Source organism: Panonychus citri, unplaced genomic scaffold, assembly GCF_014898815.1.
Source record: "Panonychus citri isolate SS breed McGregor unplaced genomic scaffold, ASM1489881v1 Contig00028, whole genome shotgun sequence".
Taxonomy (NCBI): Eukaryota; Metazoa; Arthropoda; class Arachnida; order Trombidiformes; family Tetranychidae; genus Panonychus; species Panonychus citri.
In genome coordinates this window covers 1,063,679-1,087,863 of record NW_026515433.1, presented here as the reverse complement: position 1 = coordinate 1,087,863, position 24,185 = coordinate 1,063,679, and the positions used below count along the sequence as shown (strand labels likewise).

The 24,185-nt window shown below is 29.3% G+C and overlaps 2 protein-coding genes across 2 annotated transcripts; one reads left to right on the top strand and one right to left on the bottom strand.

Moving 5' to 3' along the window:
• Nucleotides 1–7,873: 7,873 nt before the first annotated feature.
• On the bottom strand, nucleotides 7,874–10,832 carry LOC128396793 (lysosomal acid glucosylceramidase-like). The gene is made up of 4 exons (XM_053357416.1): nucleotides 9,398–10,832; nucleotides 9,162–9,331; nucleotides 8,543–8,955; nucleotides 7,874–8,403 (listed from the first exon to the last, which is right to left on the bottom strand). The coding sequence occupies exons 1-4, from the start codon at nucleotides 9,992–9,994 to the stop codon at nucleotides 7,961–7,963; spliced, it is 1,623 nt and encodes a 540-aa protein (XP_053213391.1). The 5' UTR covers nucleotides 9,995–10,832; the 3' UTR covers nucleotides 7,874–7,960.
• A 1,342-nt stretch (nucleotides 10,833–12,174) lies between these two features.
• On the top strand, nucleotides 12,175–15,865 carry LOC128396792 (terminal nucleotidyltransferase 5C-like). The gene is given in 2 exon segments (XM_053357415.1): nucleotides 12,175–14,899; nucleotides 14,902–15,865. Coding segments are annotated over 2 exon segments (1,653 nt in total). The 5' UTR covers nucleotides 12,175–13,692; the 3' UTR covers nucleotides 15,348–15,865.
• The last annotated feature ends 8,320 nt before the right edge of the window (nucleotides 15,866–24,185 follow it).

Here is a 24,185-nt window from a genome sequence, read left to right as displayed (position 1 = left end):
GGTCTAACTTGCATGATTATGATTACGCCTTCGTGATTAATCATCACTAATAATGATTAAGAAACAAATTTAGGTCTCAGATTATAATTATCTATGTTAGTTACCAAATGAAATCACAATCAATGCACTTAACCAATTGTCAATATTGTCCACCCACTAATCAGTCTGATAGTTTGGTCAGCAATCAATTAAACATATAAAGTATTATGTTGATCAACTGATTAAGTGTCACCGACATTTAAGTTTTTTTTTCATCAATCAACCTGCGTAAATTATTGTTGATTAGTCACAATTAATTATCGTAAACCATGTTAATCACAATTAGTTGATTAGTGAAAATTGTTACCCAATATCAATTATCAATATTGAGTAATTTACTTTTTTAATTGCTAATTGGACACTAAATTGTTTGACAATTTTCTTGCTGTTTGATACACAACATTAGATTCAATTGTGATGATTAAACAATCAATTGATTGGGAAACTTGATGAACAATATTTACTAATCACAATTAAGATTATTGATCGTTGGCCTTTGAACTTTCCCTTAGTTGTAATTTTGACCTCAACCGAAAATCCAAAACAATTTGTTTCACTTTTTAAATTGTTGACAATTTACTAATCATCACAATTAACGATTCCAGCATGTGAGCTGGAAGGTTTGTTTTTTAATCAGTTATTAAGTTAATCATGAATATGTGTTTCTAATCAGGTTGATTTTAATTAAAAGATGATTAAGATGAGAGGCCTCAGTTGAGAGGCCATTTGATTTTCTCAGGAGTTTGATTAACAATTTAATTTAATTGCAATCCAAGTGTTACAATTACTTCCTACACCTTTACAATCAATCGGATTAATTTAATTAATTATCCTTGATGATTTAGCTTAACAACAATTCCACTTAAATTGTTCAAAGTAAATTGATTAAACCCTTTTTCTAGTTAATCTAAAAGCTGATTAAACTAATTTAACTGATCATTGATTAATTGTCAGATCATCTTGTTGTTGTTATTATTTAATCAACAATCATAATTAACTTGACAGATATTTCAATGATCAACAAATTGTTACAACAAATCTAAGATAACAAATCAACTAATTAGTGGACTAATCAACTAATCAACAATGATCAATATACAATTATAATTAATCAATTCAAGTTGAGTGAACATATTAAATTGTTGAAACTTTTTCACTTTAGCAGCAGAAAAAAAATTAATACTTGAACAATTTATTAATTGCCTTGTAACTGTTCAGGTCAAAGTTAATTACTTACCTTAAACAAGTTTAATTACTGCAGACAGTTTACCCAACAATTTAAATATTGGAAATATTGATCAATTGATTACTTAGAAGATTAGACAACAATTAAAAACAATCTTCAATCAGGTTAACCAATTTAACAAATTGTTTGAATATAAAAAAATCTCAAGTATTGGAAAATCATAATTGTGACAATTTACTGATTCTAATCTTATTAAATAATCTACTAATTACAATTATTATGCGGGAATTTAAATTGAAACAAATTGTTTCGTTTACAATTAACTACGAACGAAGTGAAAATGAAATCGTTCTGACGTTTCGTTAACCATTTCGTTAGTAACCAGTGTGAGGATTAAGTTAATTAACTTGATTGGTGAACAAAGTGTTCATAGTAAAGAAACAAAATGATTAACTAATTGTGATTTTCTCTAGTCCTCTTTGGGGCAATTAGTTAACTCACTGATTGAATCAAATTGTAGGCAGAAACGTTGAATCAAATCAAACTTGTAATCATCATCAGAAAATCAACTGATTATATAATCGTGATTCAAAATCAACGTAGTAATCAACAAATTAAGAGAAAAAAGTAAAATAAAAGTTAATTGTAACTCTGGTGGTAACCAGGAAACATTCAGAAAACAAATTAGCAAATTTATTAAATCATAATTAAACTAAATTGATGTTGAAATTAACTGAAAATGTCCTTCACGAATCGAGACATTTTTTAATATACTAACATGTTCAGTGAAAAAATATCAAAATCCAGGCTCAAGTTATTAACGACAAACCTGAAATTGGCCTGAGGCGATTTTCGTAAAGCTTCAACTTACCATTACAAACTTTCACTTTCAACTTTGATTAAAATCCTCATTTTTTGGGTTAAAATTAAGATGACAACAATCAGTTAAATTGCAGAAATCAAATATTAATTGCTCTTCATAATATCTTTCAATATTTAAGTTAATCTATTTGGTGAAACAATTAAATTAGAGGAGATAAGGATTCTATTGGTAACAATTTGAAACAAAATTTATTAATAACTCTGGTTAATTGTTGGAAGCTCAGTTTAATTGCAAAGTTTAATTCCCCATTTGCCAGTTGATTGTAGACAATTAACTTCAACAAGCTTAATCCATCCAAGGGCTAGATTATTATTATTCATATAATCCTAATCTGTGATTAGTTAATTGTTGAAATTTACGATTGACCATAAAATTTGTATTTAATCATCGCAATGGATTAGTTAATTATCTATTATATAACTAGTAACCAAGTTAATGTCAATCTTTAATCACAATTAAATCAATTTTTATTTGAAGAGTAGAAAAGGGAAAAAATCTCTTAATATAATCAACTGATCACAATTACAATTAACTGTAACTAATTAAGATGGTTAAGAATAAGAAAATATCAATTGTATCATCAAAAAATTGTAACATTGATTGTTGAAGGAAATAAATTGTTACAAGCGTAATTATCAGTGGTAACAATTAAAAGATGCGTAGTTAATTAAACCAAGCAATTTAATCTAATAGTTATCACCTTTGCTCAACCTAATTACAATTACAATAACAATTTAGGATGATTAGAGTTGATTAACTATGTTACAAAACTCACAATTTAGTAACAATCAAGTAACAATTAAGTCTGTAATCTTAAATTGAATTTACAATCAACAGATGATTAAAAATTAATCATTGTCTTTGATTGTTAAACACAAATTATTGAAAATCAATTTAAAACGACAATCAATAAACATCAACATTGATCATCAACCTTGTTTACAATTAAATCAATGAATACAATAAAATTGTGAAAATTTATCCCTAATTGTTACAACAATTAACCTTGATTGGTAATATCCTATATCATGTTAATCAATATTTACTTGAATCAATGTTTATCAACAATTAAAGATATTCAAACTAACATAATTAAACAAGGCCTCTGAATAATTAAACTACTATCTCCTTCAATGATTAAGTTTAAACTAGTTAGTTAATAATCTTGATTAGCAAACCAGATCAACAAACAATTTACTAATCAAAGTGATTGCAATGAGAAATAAAAAAGTTAACTAATTGTGACCAGCCCAATAAATTAATTGCTACACTTAAATTTTTGCTTAATCATTTTCAAGGTTTCCTTGTTTGTTTTTGTTAATTATTATTGATTACATAAATTATTATGATTATGTGATTAAGTTTCAATTATGTTTCAATTGGGAGCTAAAAGTTGATTGGAAACTGAATTAAAATTGATTGTTTATCATTGCAAACAACAATTAAATGACAATACAAAACAATAGCAAAGGTGGTAAACAAATCAAAGTTAAATGTCAAATGAGAATCAGTTGATTGTCACAATCAGATGGATGATTAATTTTAATCAAATAACTTTTGTTTTAAATCATCAAATCATATTAACCTGATTGGCAAAATTTACCAATGATAATAAATTGTTAGACACAATTAAGCTTGACAACCAATTGCAATGACAGTTAAGCGCAATTTAAATGATAACAGTTAACAATTAGAATGAAATTCAAGAAATTAACTCTTGTGACATTGCACAAAAGACTAACTAATTAACTAATTGTTGGATTATTGATTTGAATCGATAAACTTTTTTTTCCGGTTTATCTTTACAATCCCAAGGATTTTAATTGGGAAGGAAAAGTTTTCCTCATCCTGACTGACCACCACCCTCACCTCCTCCCAATCAATTTCATGGTCATCCCATTGACGAGGTTAATCATCAACTGACCAGCAGCGATTCTATGTTAACACAATTAACCAACAATTTAAACTGAATTTAGCACAAGGTGAGAAAATTAGAAAATAACAAAAGGTAGAAAAAGTTTTTTTTCTCTTATTAGTTTTTTCTTATTCTCATACTGATAGTATTCACTTGGCGATATTATTATTATCAAATTACAATTAACTGATTGCTGAATGTTGATTGTTGATTCTCAATTACCATTTACATGGTGTTAACATACAATCATTTTTTGGTAAATTATAAATTTAAATTGTTATCATTCAAATAACAATCAAACACTTACATTCACAGTTAATATATTAAGAAAAAACAAAATTTCTTGCTAATCAAATCTCATATTCAGTAATTATGATTACAATTAACAGCAACAATAAACAATATGATTAAAGTAATTTGCCCAAATACCTTAATCAAAATGTGTATACAATTACAGCTCTGGGTCAACTATTAGATTAAATTGTTGGTTAAATTAACTTTTGAAAATCGCAATTTAAATCATTAGCATACAGAAAAACCTTAACCTTTTTTATTTACTGTAACAATTAAGCTTCTGTCCTTAACAATTTAAAAAGTAACAAATTTTCAAATCTCCCACAATTAAATTGTTTCTGTGTGTAAAAATTAAGTTGATTAGGTTGGCAACAATTAAATGTTTACAATGGTACAAACTGTCAATACTTAATTACCGTCTACTTTCATCATTAATTGTTATACTGTTGATGGTTGATTAGTTGATAATTTAACTGTAAATTTGTCTCTTCGTGATCATTATTAACAATTAATCGTGATGATTGTAAAACAATTAACAATAATAATAAACAATTGTCTGTCTTCATGTTTCATTTTCATCATGATTAACAAATGATTTGAAATGGTGAAATTAATTGTTTACAATCAGTTGTTACAATCGGAATTAAATGTCAACCAGCAGAAAATGTAAACAAAACTGACAAACTGATTAAGGTAAATTAATTTCACCATTTTTATACCAATTGTTGAACAGGCAAAGTTTTAATTGTCACAATTGTCACCGGAATTTACTTCCGTGATCAACTAGAAACAATTTACAAAGGTAAAGAGTCAGAGAGAGAGACAACAATTAACTTCACAATTGCAATAATCATCTTGCAAACAGATGATTGATTAAATTGTTAGTATCAATTAGTTTATTGCTCAACATTAATTTGCATCGAATTGTATCAATAAAGGTAAATGATATGAAACCCAAATGATTAGTTAATTGTTGCATTGTAACTTTTGCACAAACAGGATGATCATGATGAAGGAAATTGATAATTAATAGTTAGGATTAGGATTATAGACTTGATGAGATAATAATTGTTTATCTTTCTCGAAACACAAAGAAGATCAAATGAAAATCTCTTCGCAATTTTCCAGGTCAATAGGTCATTCGAATCGCTCTTTCCTCAATTCGATTGATTCTGCTAATACTCACCCTGTAAACTCCCTTTCCATCATCTTTCCATCATCATTATCATCCTATTACCTGGATAAATCCCCTTTGTGAGATCAGATGACTTTTGTAAGTCAAATGATATCAAAATTAAAGTAACCATAATAATCAACAAGTTAATCTTATCATTTAAAGTACAATCTAAGGATGAAGATGAAACTGGATGATAAAGATTAGAGAGCAATAAAGAGAGTGAGAGAGAAAGACAGAGATAAAAAAGAGAAAGTTTCAGCTTATCCCCTGCGGGCAATCAGCATTGAAAGACCACAGGTGATCGTCCAGGTTCAACAAGGTGATCAGCTGATTGAAAGATGCAAGCAGAAAATAAACAAATAAACAACAACAATTTAATATCCTCAAAACAAGAACCAGATTATAAGTTTAGAGAATCAAAAAAAAAAATATTTCCATGATGATTCTGGTTCAGTAAATTTACCATGAAATCCAAATAAAGTTTAAATAGACAACAACAACAACAAAGATGATAATATCATATTAATAATGAACATTAATAGCATCAGGGAATCACCTTAATTAAGGGAATCTCCAAAAAAAATCATCTTCTAATAATTAATCTTCATCATCCTTAACACTTTCTCATCTCTCTCAGAAAAAAATCTCTATTATCATGCTTATTATTACATCATGATGATAATCATCATTATCATCATCATCATCTCTTTATCCCCTTTTATTTTCATGGTGAGTTCAATGTTTCAGCTGATTCTGGCAACGGAAAAGGGTTTTTTTTTGTGTTTTCATGTTATCATGATGATATTTTCAAGGTTAAATCAATGTGAATATATTTTGTTGAAACTGACAATAAACATGAAACTTTGATTGAAATCAACATCAAGGTTATTTTGTCCATTATTAATATCATCAATTATCAACCGATGTTGATGATTAACCTAATCAGTTTCTCGTCTTTGATACTTTGATAATTAGTCTTATTATGAAATCAGCATACAAATTAATCAATAATTGTTGATTATCAATGGTTAATCCTGATACTTAATTTTTGTTGTGTCTCTTTTTTTTCATCATGATAATTATTTTATTTTATTTTTCTATCATTAATATTGTGATTAACTTAATTCGGTTACAATTTAACTATCATTTCCTAATCATCTCATGATTATAGTAAAAATATTAATAACATTGATCAATGATTACAATTAATCACTTGACTTAACCCATAAGATTGTTAATAGCTAATAATCAACGTGGTTAAATAGTTATTATAATTATCCTTTAATTGTTTGTACTTTATTTAATCCACAATCAAGCAATCATTGGTTTTGCTTTTTGTTTCACAATTTATTAATTATTTGATAATCTGATCGTCAAGGTTAATTGTTGCCTCGATTTAATTTCCCCTTGCCTTTAATTGGGAACTGAAAAAACTTCCGGTCACTTTTGAATCTTAATTACTACTGAAGCTAAATTAACAGGTCCAGATGATTAATTGCTTCTGCTGTCTGGATTAAGGATGAGATGGTAATTAGCAAATTGTTTAGAAGTTGTAAATTAAGCTAATTGGTTAATCATGTCTCATGAAAATCCCCAATTGAATCAAGTCTAATCCAAACGGGATTAACTTCCCCTTCCAATCATTGCAATTATATAAATAGAAATGAATTGACAAAAACAAATCTCATCAAGTATCTTGTTATTAGCTGTTAAATTGTTAACAATTTAAACTGATCATTTAAGGACAATCAGTAACCAGGTAACATAATCAACGGTTAATTGCAGCAATATAAAAAAGTAAACATGATTAACCATTTTTTGCAGCTTCTTGTTAAATTGTTTACCAAATTCAGTGAGAGATAAAAAAAACCAACACAGTAAAAAGCAATAAGATGATGGGGATGATGAAGATGATGAAAGGATGCGGATGAAGATGAGGATGATTGGATGATGATGTAAAATGGATGGAAAGTGAATGTGAAAGAAACTCTTTCTTTCTCTACCTGGAACCAGTAAGAGGCTCACACAATCCTTGAGGCATTTTATGTACATTTTTTTTTCGTTTTTTCTGTCAATCTCTGTCTTCTTTTCCATCTCTCATCTTCCATCATCCTCATCATCTTGTAATCTCTTTCTTCTGGTTAACACCCATTCGATTGCTCTGAGTCTGTCTCTTATCATTTCATTGTTTCCATAACTTTCCAGATTATTCTGGATAAATATACAACAATATCATGAGATTAAATGAACTTATCTGGTTTTTCAGCTCAGTATTTTCACCATGGTAAATCATCATGGAGATGGTTTATTATTAGAAGACAGAAGATGCGAAAGTAGGCAAAAAAGAATGAAAATTCGTAATTTCGTAATTAATGTTAATTAATGTTCATAATGTTCACTTTAATCTTATTAGAGATGAAATAAGAATATTTTTTGATTGTTCTTGTAATCACAAGTTCGAGATGATTAGATTGATTTACCGTAAATTGTGGTCACTGATTTGGCGGTTACTTGCCAGGTAATATCCTCACTGAATCCACCCTTAATGGTTACATTAATTGGATACTTGTTCTTGTTCAAAATGACCACTGCAATGTTGTTGTCCGGTCTTTTGAAAACAACGTATTCAACTGACCCATGAGAACCATCAGTTTCCAGTCTTGTAGATTCGGGGACTAAAAATTTGGCCAAATGGGCCAATGAATAGTACAAAGGTTGACGAAGATACTCATTCGCGGTTGTATTCACTATGATCGGTGAATCGACTCGATTATCAGCCCAATTAGGTCCACCCGTTAAATCTAAGGCCATATTCCAATCGATCCAACCATGAGCACCATGACCAAGATCACTAATTATATCGGAAGCGTAATTTTCAGCTCTACCCCAATCACCAAGAGATACTTTTACTGTAGTAAAGTGGAAGATGATAAAAGATAATCAATGAGTTTAGTTACAAAGGTTGATAGTGAAAAAAAAGATTAACTAATCTAATCAATAGCAATTCACTATGATCAAGTTTCAATTGATGATTGAATTGTTGATTACCTGGATCTAGAAATAGTCGATAACCTTCACAGGCTTCAGATGAGATCCATAATTGTCCAGGGTACCATCGATTTAGTAGATTGAGAATTGATTTTGGTGTCACAAAGTTAGCGTACCAATGGAAGGCGACACCAGAGACTAGAGAATTGGCCTCCTTATCGTTGAGTATCTTACCGACCCAAACAAGAGCTCCAGGTAGTTGGTCGTCGAAAACTAATAGATTTAGTTTCTCCTTCAATGGAAAACCTGCTTCGGCGAGAATGGGTGCTAAATCTTTCTTGATAAAATCACGCTGAGAACTGGGACTAAATGTGAGTCCGTTGAAGGTCGAATGAAGGTAAGATGAGACTGGTTCATTTCCAGTTGTTAATCCCCAGAATTCAATTCCATTATTCTTATACTCGGTGAAAAATCTTCAGGGGGGATAAACAATGATTGAGAGAAAATATCAAATAGGAAATAGTGATAGAGAGAGAGGAGATAGAGAGTTAGAATTGAAAGATAATCAGAAATTCATGGGTGAGGAATTACCAACATGCGTTTCACTTTAATCTTCAAGTGATTAGATTACTTGAATTTCTATGTTGTTATTTATAATCCAAATAAACCTAAAACTTACTTGGCATAATATTTGGCCCAAGTTTTGTGATAACGGTCACCGGGATTATCCTTAAGCCAACCTCGTTTACTAATACTGTTTGATGTCTTCATCCATGCTGGTGGTGACCAGGCTGAAGCTAAGAGTTTCAATGATGGATTCAGTTGTAAAGCTTGGTGGATATAAGGTATCTGAGATAATCAATCAAACAATTAAGAATCAATAACCGTGTAAATGAAGATAAAGATACAACTAACCTTATAATCAAAATCATCTGGAGCTAAGGTAAAGTTTGTCAGTTCAAAATCGTCGATATGATCATCATCATAAGTGTAAGGTCGATCTGAGAAATCAGTACCACCGACCGGTACTCTACCCACAGAATAACCAATACCTGAGGTACTGAAATAATCATCGATTACATGGCGAGCAAGAGATTCATTGAGAGTTAGCAGATTAATTCCAGTGGAATCGGTAAAAGCCCCACCAAAGCCCCAAATTGATTGTTTCCGTTTATCTTGGTGGATTTTGATTGTCAACGATTTCTTGGTCTTGACGGGAACTTCGGTTATCGATGATTTACCGTTTTTATAATAGTTCTTACGGAATCGAAGTCCATCTTTGTTTGATTCGTAAACTGTAATCAAACCTTCCGACGGATCCGGAAGTTGACCTAAATCATCACAATAGTTTGAGTCACAAACACAAGTGTATTCATTTGGACCATGTTTCCGTCTCATACAAGTGTCGGTTCCGGCATCGCATGGGAATTGAGCCTCTTTGACTGGACAACTTGATTCCTGACCAATTGTCAAACTAATCAAACTTAACAATATAAAAATAGGTCCAATCATGACTGATTAGAGTTGCAATTAACTTAATTGTTGTTAACTTAATCCTGGTTCGAGTATAAATAATATTAGATCAATGATGTTTAATGAATTAACTTATTTAAGTTCATTACAAATCTAATTGTTTAACTAATGATTGTTTATCTACACTACAATTATGATTGTGACTAACTAACCTTCCTGATAAGAGGAGTAATTATAATTAAGCTTCACCAATTAAAAAACAGAGATTCCCGAACAATTAACTGTTCATATTGATTAAAAAAAGTTAATCGTATTGATGGTTAATCAATTATGTTTATTATTAAAATGGTTTCCCAACAATTAGAATTTGATTTAGTTTTTAATTTCAATTGATTATTATGATAAAATTGTTCAGCTTTGATTGTTACGTTCAAATTGTTTTCAGTGTTAATTTTTGATTAGATATTGATTGTTGATTGTTAGTTAATAACAAAAAATATCAGATGATCCTGATGATGATGGTGAATTTATTAATACCAATTATTTGGAACCAAATCAAATGTTAATAATGTTGATTAAGTTACAATTGAATTGTTTTCATATGAAACTGATTTACTATCAAAGCACAACAATTAAAAATCAGTTAATCACTTTGATGATGATTAACCAATGAAGAAGCACATGAAACAGTTAAACAAGATGAAAGTGAAAAAGAAAAATTAATTATCATCACTGGAGAAAGTAAATTAAATCAGATTAACAGAAAATCAATCAATGATTAAGCTTTAATTGTGTTGATAGTTAACGATTGAGGTTGAACCAGAATTCAAGCCTGAACCAGATTCTGGTTCCATGTGAATATAACATGATACAAATTGGAAGCGAAAGTAAAGAAAGAGGATTTTTCTTCTTGTGTCTATAAATAATAACAACTTAATTCTCTGTCTATTTTCATTTCTCTCTTTCTTTATTTATCATCTTCCTCATCATCTTCATCATCTTTAATTAATCAAGAAAAAAGAAAGACGAAAGAAAGAAAAACAAATCTCTTTTTTTTCAATTGACACTTTCTCTTGACTTGAAATGACAAAATATTCAAGGTAAACTGATTGTATGAACAATCAAACGAAACAATTAAAAAAAAAATTCAATTGGTTGATTTTAACCAAATTGCAATTGATAATTTAACCAATTGTGATACTTTGTAATTCAATGAGTATCTTTTTCAATTTACTGTTAACTAATTTGCTAATTGTTGATGTTTCTTGTTGGTAAGTTGATTAGCTTTTTGTAGGTTGACGATATCAAGGTGACCTTGAACATCGACCTGATATCAGGTTCTGGTGAATTCATATGATAATCATTATCATCATGATGATTTTGGAGGAAAGTTGTTGAGCAAGAAACAGATCACTGGTCTTCTTATTGATCTCACTTGAAATGGCCTCAGGGGATAACGAACATTAACAAAAATAAGAAGAAGAAAATGAAAGTCAAGTTATATGTTAGTATGCTTTTCTTTTTTTCTCTTCTTTTTCATCATCATCATCATCATAAGAAATTCTTGTTATCATGTTAATTATAACGATAATTGTTACTTTTACTCTCTCTCTCTCTCTCTCTCTCAACTGTTGTTTAATTGCTATTGACTTGACAATGGTAACATGTTATTAGATTTTACCTTGTCTTCGGGTGTGAGTTGTTTTCGTTGCTTCAAAATAGTAAAGAGTTGATGAAATTAACTGTCAAAAAAATTATTACAAATTGGATGTTTACATAATTGTCGAATCGAGAGGATTTGGAAGAGAGGGAGAGAGAGAGATATTAGCTGAATTCGGAATGAGTGAGAGAGAAAAAAAGATGAGAGAAAGCAAATAACTCGCAATATGGAGTAATGACAACAACCATTTTTCCAATCAAAGGTTGAGATGATGAAGAAGAAGGAAAAGAAAGAGAAGATAAATACAGATAGAAAGTGATGATTGAAGATAAATTTTAAGAGAGAGAGAGAGATAAAGGGGGATAAACTAATAGCTTAGAATAGCTTTTTAATATACAAGGGAAAAGGAGAGATGCTCAAGGGGAGGACAAGATGGAGAAGAAGATAAGAGAAAATGAGAGAGAGAGAGAAAAAGATGAAGATGAAAAAGAATCTGTGTGTTTTGATGTATCATTGAGGATGGAGATGAAGTAGATGCTGGATGAACACAAGAAGAAAAAGAAAACTTAGATGATCAGAAAAAAAAGAAAGAGAAGAAAAAAAGAGGAAGGAAGATGAAAGGAAGATGAATGTTGTTGTTTAAAAACGAAAAGTAAACAAAAAAAAAGAGAAAGTTATTCGAATGTCACCAGAGGTCACTAGTTTTTATTCTTTCGTGGGTGTGGCCTAATGAACTACGATGAAAAGAGAATAGAATTTTTCAGTTGATCGTAGGCACTTAATGGATTAAGGTGATAATATTTAACTGATTGTGCTTTGATTGTAACTTTGCTTGATCTCTAATTTTTTCTTTAATCCAGTTAATTATCAATTCTTTTTTTGTCTTCATTCAAATCGCTGTTGAAACATTAAATCATCTCTTATCCTTTTTGTTTTCATCAATTTCTCTAATATATCAACTGTTATTCTCCTTCGTCCTTCGTTTTTTTTTCTTTTCACATTATATTCTCTCTCTCTCTCTCTCTCTTTCTCCACCTAAATCTAAATATCTTTTTGCTCTCTTTTTTCTATTTCTCCCATTTTTCTTCTTCTCTTGACCAGAAAATATTATATCACCTTTTTATTTAATCTATTCTATTCTTCTTGTTTAATCCCAACCATAAACATCTAAAATTTTCTACTCTTGTCAAAATAACCTCACCATTATTATTATCACCATCCAGTTGTCATCATTTGCAAAAAGCGAAATTAATATAAAATTTTCATCTTGGTGTCTGTTACATTTTCCTTTGGCTTCAATTTTTTTGTTCTTTTTCGAAAAAAAAACAAACATTTTCTCTTTTCTCCCCTGTACCAATCAATCGTTTGGCTATCATATTTAACCCCAGTCGTTAATTGGACAATTCTCCATCTATGGTCTTAAAACCAACATCATCTTCTACCTAAACAGTCAACAAGTTCACCTTTATCTCTAAAAACCAAATTCTACGCTGTTCTACGTTTTTCTTCTACTTCTCTCTTTCTTCACTGTGTCTACTTTTCTCAAATTCTCTTTCTACTTTCCTCTTTCTATTTCTACTCTCTCCCTCTTTTTTTCTCTCTCTCTCTTAACTGTAACTTTTGCCTTCTCTCTTTTTCTCTCTTAAGTTTCTTCTCTTCTCCCCTTGTTCTTTATTACACCGACTTTTAAGGAGATCACATCCAACAATCATCAACATATATTTTCATTCTGTGTGTGTATTACATAAATACATTCAACACCCTAACCACCAACCACCACCTCTCACCAACATCAACAAATTTTTCCTTTGATACTCAAACCACCACAGATTTGTTTTTTGTTTCCTCTTAAGACAAAATCTCTTATATTCTTTTGACATTATATATTATTGCTCATAAACCCATTAACGTTTATTTAACGATCAACCATCTTTAATTACTACAAAGAAAAAAAAGAAAGAAACAAAAAATATCTTATCATCATACTGACATTCTACTCACCTTATTGTTTCAACTTGCTGAATTTATATTAACCTTTAAAGTTGAATTAAGTGTTAATTGAGTTTAACGATTAAATATGGTTATGAAAGACGAGTCTTTGGTAACCGATGCTGGTAAACCTGATTTAGATGATTCTACTCAAGATGAAGAGCAAATTGATTATCCCAATTCAGATCAACTTAATCAACAATCTTGTTCATCTCCATCATCTTTAATCTTATCCTCATCAACCTCCGGTGACCTCAACGGTGCCATTGTCATTAACGGCAAACAAATGGACCTTTCAAGTGATCGATATGCTGTTCTTAGCTATGAACAGGTAACAAGGTTGGATAATGTGATGGATGAAGTGGTTCCGATCCATGGGAGAGGTAACTTTCCCACCCTGGAAATGAAATTGAAAGATTTGGTCAGTGTTGTACGAGGTAAATTGGAGGAGGAAAGTGTTACTCTACGTGATATCAGGTTAAATGGTGGTGCCGCTTCTTACGTTTTGTGTCCAAATAATTTAACTTACAACGATTTGGACTTGATATTTGTAGTTGACCTTTCGACTTCTCGTAATTTTGATAAAGTTCGTTCAGCAGTATTGGATTCTCTGTTAGACTTTTTACCTGAAGGTGTGAACAAGAAAAGAATTTCCAGTTGTTCTCTTAAGGAAGCATATGTTCATAAAATGGTTAAAGTTAACGAAGGGGGAGACCGATGGTCCCTCATCTCATTGTCCAACAATAGAGGTCGAAACGTGGAACTTAAATTTGTTGATTCAATGAGACGCCAATTTGAGTTTAGTGTTGATTCTTTCCAGATAATTCTTGATTCCTTGCTCTCCTTTTATGAGGTTGATCCACCAATGAGGATGAGTGAAAATTTTTATCCAACTGTGGTCGGTGAATCTGTGTACGGTGATTTCCGCGAAGCTCTTTTCCACCTTAGTAAAAGACTAATCGCAACCCGTAATCCTGAAGAGATTCGCGGTGGCGGTTTACTAAAATATTGTAATCTATTAGTGAGAAAATATCGCTGTCTGGAAGAGATTAAAAACCTCGAAAGGTACATGTGCTCTCGATTTTTCATCGATTTCTCTGATTTGTGCCAACAGAGGAGGAAACTTGAAAGCTACATTGCCAATCATTTCGTCGGAGATGATCAGATGAAATATGAATACCTGATGACATTATTCAGCGTTGTCGACGAATCAACAGTTTGCTTAATGGGACACGAGAGACGACAAACTCTCCATTTAATACAAGAGCTTGCCTACCATTACTATTACCAAGATCAGCAAAGTTGATGTTGAAACAGCAATTTGACGCTGCAACGGCCGCTGCTGCTGCCGCTGCCGCCGCTGCATCATCATCAACATCGACCTCATCTTCATCACCTCTGTCAACCTCAACATATACCTCTTTGTCATCATCGTCCTCTGCGACCTCTGTCTCAAACTCATGTTCCTCCACCGTTTCACTGTCTCCTTGCTCGTCTCCCTCATCTTCTTCCTCTTCAACCTGCTCCATATCATCATCCTCATCAACCTCATCTCTCTCATCATGCACATCAAGTGCTGCCGCTGTAGCTGCCGCTGCAGCCCATTCTCATCAATCACATAATCATTACTACTATGGCAATTCGGCACAATTCTACTATTCGCCATACCACTCATATAATTGTAATCATCAGCCAAATTGTTTCAATCCGTGTCACTGTGGAGGATGGATGACCTGTGCTTAATACAAACATTGTAAACACAAAAACAAAAAAAAATCAACTTACAGTAAAGAAGCTAAAAAAACTACTACATAAAAAGATAAAAATACGAGAAAGAGGATATTGCATATGGAATATTAATAATATAACAAATATTTCCTGATACAAGTTAAAATGTGTTACGGATAAGCCAAAAAACTATTTAGGTCAATCAGTCAATCGCTTGAGGCAACTTTATCATCAGCAACACAAAAATCAACATATAATATCAAACAACAAAACAACAACAAAACAACAAAAAACAATATATTAAATGATCAACACAAAAATGAGAAGATGAAAAAACAAAATGAAACCAACAGAGTGGACATGATGATGAAATTGAACCTTTATTGAAATATACAAAAATGTTTGTTTTTTTCATATAATATTATCATTCCAATGATCAAGTCTCCTCTTCCGCTCTCTCGCTCTCAATCTCCCACATTTATCTTCCTTCCTCTTTCTCTCTCTCTCTCAAATAAAATTTTGAACTGATTGAATTAATGATGTGACAAACTTTTTTCATTCATTTCAATTTGATTGCTGTTCGACAATCAAGTCATGATGATCATCATTAGGTAAACTATACAAATGATAATCTACAATGAGAGATGACAATGAGAAGGTTAATTATTTTCATGTTCAACCGAATCAAATAAAAGTTAATTGTGAACAATTAACAACAAGTTTATTTTATATTGTAATGATTAAAATGTTAATTCAGTGACAGTTAATTGTCACAACTTAAATAATGACAAAAAAAAACATTGAAATTGTAATATTTATAAAAGACTTACAATTTATTTATCACTTTTAATTGTAATCATAATAATCAACTGTATAACCAAACCAACAGATTAATCAACAAAGTGTCAAATTTGATAAGCTAATTACAATCATTATCACTTAAAACTAATCTCATAATCAACTTGATTCTTAATTAAATGTTCACCTTTTTAATCAACCATCTAAACAATAATAATTTCCGATCCTTGCCTCAAGTGATTTACTAACCAATAAGATATTTAATTGACAACTAATTCTTATAATTAGTTGTAACAATTAGCTAAATTGAATAGTTAAGCTGATTAACTAACAATTTATCCTTTTCCTTTTGTTAATTTAGTTTGACTCAGTGATCGACTTATTATCGTTGAAAATTTGGTTAATTACACTTTGAATATTAGTTAATTGTGAAAATTATCAATGCATATGAATAACAATTAGTTGACATAATTAGTTGACTTAACTTTCTTTCCATTGATTGTTGATTAACTAATCAGAATAATCAGTTGAATCAGTTTGTTTGAATGTTTGAATGTTTGAATTGATTATTAACTATTGGAAATTTACTTATTGTTTGTTGATTGTTGTTAAACAAATTTGTAGCAATTAAAAATTTAAATTGTCACTGATAATCATCGTCTCTGTGTCAACAGGTTCATCGACGTAATTAAGTTAATTGTTGTTAATCAAACATTTTTTTCCTTCTCATTAACGTAATCATCAGCTTGTTCACCTTTCACTATTAACGTCAATTTTAATTGTGATTAACTGCAACAATCAAACAATAACTCTTAATTGCAATAGGTAAAGGATTAATCAGTTACCAAGAAAAAAAAAGTTAGTTATCATTTCCTATGTGTTTAATTGGTCACAATTAAAATCTAATGGATTTAAAAAACATTAACAATCAACGTTAAATGTTTGATTGTTATCATTGAATTTTCAATAAGATGTTAATTGTTTCCATGTAACAATCAATATATGAATTGGAATCATTTCAATTCTTACAAAACAATTAATTTTAATCAACCAAATATTAATTCCCAATCATGATTAGTTTAATAATCTTACAATTGTCAATGTGTATTTGATTAAAATTGATTGTTTCATACTGACAGGTAATTTAATTGTGACAATCAACCTAACCAACCCATCATTATATTAATAGTAACCTTGAAGTAATCAAATCTAATCAAGTCCATTTACCTTAAACTAATGCGTAAATTAGATGGGATTAATTGTTGTAAACAATTAACAGAATTAAGTAATAATTAATTAACAGAAACAAAAAAGTTGATACTTTGTCATTAAATCTTAATCACTGATCACAATCAAGTTATAAGGATTGATTGTAATAAACTAGATCAATCTAATTGAACCTAATTTTCAACCATTGTAAATTAATCACAACAATTAATTAGTGGTTGATTTTGTTAATTGTGACCAAATTTACGCGAAAATCATTGTCTTAATTGTGATGATTAACGATTGGCATACTAACCTATTGTTGGGAAATTATTTGATTGAGATTGTTTTTCGCGAAAATCAAAAGTTAACAGCAATTAACTGATCCAATCAAATTAATCATCATTTAAATTGATCAATCAAATGAGATGAGCAAATTTAAATTGATTAGATTGACCTTTAATTGTGTTGTTTTTAACACGATATCATTATGATGCAATGGAATTAAGATTAAAAAAGCTTCTTATAAGCAATTTAATTTAATTCAGTTTAAGTGTAAATCTTAATCACCAAGGATAAATGATGAATACACAAATCACAATCTAAATGTATGATAATTAACTTGAAACCAGTTTAATTGTGATTAAAGATAAAGAAATGATTTTCATTGAAATCAAAGGTAAGGATCAAATCCTAGTCTTAAGCTAATTTCAGTGATTAACTAATTGAATCAAGGTTTTCAAGGTTACCTGTGACCTTAGGTCATTATAGTGATTGTTTATTATTAAAATAAAAGTACACAATCAATTATAATTTGATTAAAAACAGCAACAATTAATCAAAACATGAAAAACATTTTAGATTTAACTGTAAACAACAACAACAAGAACAAAAATCAAAAAGATTACAAAACTAATCTTAATTGTATAAATTAACTTTCCTTAATTCTGGAACATAAACAAGCAATTAAATCTCGTTCTGCAATCAACAATTTAAAACTTATATAAAATTAACACCACCAACAATTAACCATGAACAACAACAACAACAACATGATTAACTTTAATTGTTAAGGATTATCTAAAATTGGGAGTAGGTTTGAAAAAGTTGAGAAAATCAATCGTTGATTTTTCATAAGATATTTAATTGATTGTTGTTTAAATTTAAAGAACGCAATTAACTGACAGTTGATTGTAGTTAAGAAGCAAATTTAATTGATCATGTGTATTAGAACCTACAGTTAACACCCAGCAATTTAATTTCTCACTTATTTTTTCACATGAGAATCAAATTCATGAGCATTGTCTTAATATTATCCACCCATTGACTCTTGCACGAGGATAACGTGTTTATATGGGATCTCTCTCACTTTCTCTCTCATTCTCACTCTCTCCCTGTTTCTCTCTACCTTCATCTTTGCCATCGATTTCAAGGTGAACAATTTAATCCACGTGATTACAGGGTGACCTGATTTTTCATGGATTCCAAATGGATTTTGAGAGTTTCAAGTTCATAGGTCTCTAGTTTTCAGCTCATCAACGACCTCAACTCAAACTGATTGTCTAATTATCTCAATCACTAATCTAATTTGATTATTAATATCTACAATGTTTGATTGTAACAATTTATCTAAATTGTCACTGGTTGATTATTGTGTTTGTTTAGCTCTTTATTGATAAATTGTTTTCCCATTTCTCATTTGAATCTATTGCCTTATTAGCAACAATTTATCCTCGTTTTTCACAATCGGAAAATTAATGTTGTTATTTTTAATTGTTTACTATTTGGCCTCTTAATTGTAAGCTCGTTTGATAACAACTCAAAACATGACAATTAAAAAGTTAATTGTTTTCCTTTCCTCCCAATCATCAGAATCCAAACCCTTTTCAAAAACAATATTATCATCACTTTTAATTTTCCCCATTAATTATCACAATTTCAAGGTTACAATTAACTAACAACAATTAACGTAAAAACAACAAAACTTTTCACATCTTAATGCTTTCAAATTGCTTTTCCTTTACTCTATCAAATTAAAACTGAATTAAAAAGGAAACTTAATTGTTGTTGTTTAATTTCACTGGAATATTTAAATCAAGCAACCAAATTGCTGTTATTCATGATTCGTCTTCAAGTTAATCAACAACAATCAAAAACATCCCAAACAATTTAGATTGTTACTATTTAAATACCTATGGTGTTTACTTTGGGTGTTATTGTTTTGAAGGAAATCCTTAATTTCAGCTCATTTCTCAGTAAATTGTTCATGAAATCAACCTACATACGGTTGAATGATAACAACGGTTTTCCCCAACAATTAACTCCAAGATAATCAAAATAGTTCAAATCACGAACTTACAAATATAATCAGAACTTTGTTCAAATTCAGAGAGAAAGAAGAAAAAAAATTCGAATCTTTTTTTTCTCAATCCATCCAATTCATTGATGTTGATTGTTTGGATTAAGATAATTAACTGGCAAGGATTTTTCAACTTCTATTAATGATTAATGTAAATTGTTGATTGTTACGTCAATTATAATGTAGTATTTGATTGTCCCACTGGTTTTAAATTACAATCTGTTTTTATATTGTAATTTAAAAACTATGAAACCGATTTGATTGATTCGTTTTTTTCAATGACGATCTAATCAGATATTATTGTTGATTAAACCAAGATTAGTTGAAACAATTAAAGTCTATTAATAGATTACAAAGATTCAGTTGATTAATTCACAAGAAAATTTATCAAATCAGATAATCTGAAATTGATATTTCACAGAATAACAATAACAATTAGTATCAACCTCAAGTCTAATTGTTATGATTGAAATAACATTTAGTTAATTTGGTCGAGAAATTAAAAAAAAAGCTTTATTAATTTGATTTAATGAGAGCAATGGTAATTAGTGAATTATAATCGATTGGAAAAGTAATTAATAATAAACAATATCCACAATCAACTTGATTAACTTAAGTCTAGAAGTTTATTTTTGTTATTTCTGTTAATTTGAATAGTACATTTGTAAATAGCTTTCAGAGCCTTAGGGGTTGTATCAACGTTTAATTATAACAATCAGTTAACTTCATGGTGAACAATTAACTAGATTTATAATTATTCAGATGACAATCAGCTGGTTTTCATTGATTAATTGTAAATTTAATAACAAGAAAACTAGGAAAAATCAACATTGAGAACAAGTTTCATAATGAACTTTTTGCAATGTTGAATTCATGAGACTCTGAATGAACTGAATTGGTGATGAATGGGAGAGAGAGAGAGAGAGAGAGAGCAAGGGAAGATAAAGGAAGATAAAAGAAGAGAGAGAAAATCATTTTCTGAATGAATACCTTGGAGGAAAAAAAAATTCGAAAAAAAAAGATTGATTGACCTTCTCCTTGGTTCAGAGCTTTTTAAAAATAGACTTACCTGTTTATTACATAAGGTAAATATTGAACATGTTGGTTAATCATCTTGGTTATGATCAGGAGATGATGATGATTACTGAATTATAACCCTGGACAGCGAGATAGAGACTTGAAAATAACATTGATTTGTGATTAATCTCGAGGGTCAATTAACGGTTGTCCATGATTTGCTTTGTTTTAATTTGATTTGAACCTTTTAATTGCATTTAAATTACCAAAGTTAATATAACCTTAATTTTCAATTTCACTCTCACCATCATAACTGTTTCCATGTGAGTTAATTGTTATCTCTTGATAATCAATGAGGTAGATGGAAAATCAATGATAAATTATCGTTGCAATTATCCCTATTTTCTGGCTTAATTGTTCACAATTGATTGATTATGTTTATTGTTGTTGTTGTTGTTGTTGTTGTTTGTCTTTTGTGTATTTCAATTGATATGAATGATTAAGTTGATTGGGTTGAATGAGTTATTGAACCATGTTGAATATTAAATGATCACCGTAATCTAATTGTTCACCAGCAAATCAAATTTGTTCAACATGCTAACTGATTAAATTAACTCTCATCATTATTACCAATGGAAAAATTAAATTAATTGTTTCAATCCATTGATTGTAATGCAGTTGAAAAAGCAATTAACTTTATCACCTTTTCAACCCGGATCTTATTTTTTTACAATCAGTGTAATAATTAATATCAATTGTGATAATATCTTAATTATCGTTGAGTTTATTGTCACTTTATGATTAACTAATTGTTCAGTGTGAGATGGGGTAAAAAACTGACCAATTTGATTGTTGTATTTATATGATTGATTAAATTGTTACCATGATGATCAATTAAATTAACCTAATCATTGTTTGATGATCGTCATTAATTTTTAATTGCATTTGGTGAAAAGGTTAATCCAATTTGTAGTTACAATCAATAATCAGTATAAACAATTGAAAGACTTAATTGTTAATATCAAGTGTAACAAATTAGTAAATTGTTACTCAAATTAAATTGTTTCAATTGTTGTAATTGGTTCAATGAACAGTTTAATACATAAATTAACATGATCAATGAATTAATTTAATTATAATGATAAAATCTGTTGACTAACAGTTGTTAAATTGTAACAATTAACGGATTATCACAGTTAAAATCAGCCTTAGATTACAATAGTAACAATTAACTGATTAAACAAAAATCAACCAATTGATTTGAACAATTAAACGACCGAGATGATTGATTGTAAGAAAAAGTTTAATCAATATTATGATTCAATTTGAAATCAATAATCATCATCATGCTAATAGTTAATAATAATTAAAGGGGAATTCAACAATTAAATCTAACAATTAACCTTGATTAACTATGAAATTAATTGACAACTGATCCTATTATCATTTGTAACAATCTTTGATTGTAGAAAACAAGAAATCCAAACAAAATCAATCATATGAACAATTTAAATTTCTTTCAAGGTTTAATTGTCTCTTCTCATGATAATCAACTAATCATGTTGCATGATTACTAAATTGTAATCATCAGAAATAAACATAAATATGAAGATGAAATTAATTTAGGTAAACATGATTAGTTTTAAAAGATTCAATCAAAAAAAGTGAAATTTAAATTGTTAACCTTGACCTGGAACTTGATTTAACATTAACTACTAAAATCTAATACAATTTACTATTCATTAATCATGTTGATTACAACTCAATTCAGTATGTATATACAATTAACTAATTGCAATCAGAAAAAAAGCTTTGATCATGATGATTATGATGATCAACTAATAAACTTTTCCAATTGCAATTTAATTACTTTGCAATTCAGAGCAAATAATCAGAGTAAATTGTTTATCATTAAGAACAAAAAATTTAATTTTTTTGTTTTCCATTCACATTTAACAACAGGTAACATACTTTTATTGATTGTTAATTGTAATTAACAGTTTTTTGATTAGTTTTTTATTGTTGTGAATCAGGTAACAAATGACCAAATAGAGTTCAAGGTTTTTTTCATATTAAAATTTAATTGTTACGATTAATTTTGATCAGTTCGAGTAGTTTTTAATCAAAAATGACCCGAACAGTTAATTGTAAATGATTAATATTGATTATTGAATGTTAAATATATGAAAAGTTTAGACAAATTGTTTCGAACCTTAAATTGGCGCTTTTTTCAACAATCTACATTTAGAAGTTAATTAAACAATTAATATTGATTATTTTTCCATGTGTGTTTGATTGTAATTACACCATTTTTGGGATTGACCCAGTTAGTTGATTAATTTTAATCCACTTTCTAAATCAACAATCAACAAACGTTTACAATGATAAAACTTGATTTAAACTTTCACTGATCAACAGTTGAAAAAATTGATTTCATTTTTTTGGTATAACAACAATTAATTTGTTGCAGATCAAATCAAATCAAATCAAATCAAATTAACCTTCATCTGTCAATCTAAGTTTGAATATACAATCAAATTAAATTGTTTACAAGTTAATCATTAAGGTAACTGTTTTTTTTTATACACTAGGAAAATGATTTAAAAGGAGTAAACCTTAATTGTTTAATTATGATTAAGGATTATAATTGATTGCAATTAACTGAACCATCAGTTGATTGTGATGATTTGAGGATAATTTAACTCCATGTTTATCTTAATTGTATAGTGAAGATGCTGAAGTTGGTTAATTATTGCTGATGTTTTGCAGGGAGAAAAAAAAAGTTCAGCTAATTAATTAACCATCTCAATCATGATCAAAGATAAATAAACAATCAAATTAAACTATTAATACAATCAGCTAATTTAAAAATCGTCACATTGTGAACCTAATTGAAGCTCTTGATTGTCGTAACAATCAACTTGAGTATTTCAGTTAATTTGGTTAACCCTAACGGTGATCAACATAAATTAATCATTAAATTGTGACCTGATTGTTACAAGGTAACAACAACAGAGACACAACAATCAATCAATCAGTAAATTGCTGTAGTGGTTCACAAATAGTAACCCATTGATTCATTAATCATAGTAAATTGATTTAGTAGTTGATTAAAAAAGAAGAAAAAAAAAATTCTAAATGAACTCAAATGAACGAGTCTCAACAGTTCTGGCAGAATTTCAATTCTATGGATTCTCAAGAACTCGGAAGAAGATCCTAATTCATCTTCCATGATATTCATTCTTATGGTAATGATTCTGTTCATGATGAAAATTCTGGTGATGTTCATTTGGTTCCATCAACTATTTTGATTTGTTTTACTTGGAAAATTAAGTTAACATGAACTTGTTTCGCTTTTTCAAACCAGAAAAACAATACGAACACTAAATCGTCTGTCTTCCTATCTTCCAATCAGATATAATCTATCATCCTTATCATCACCATGAATCTCAATAGGTTCTCAATGAATTACC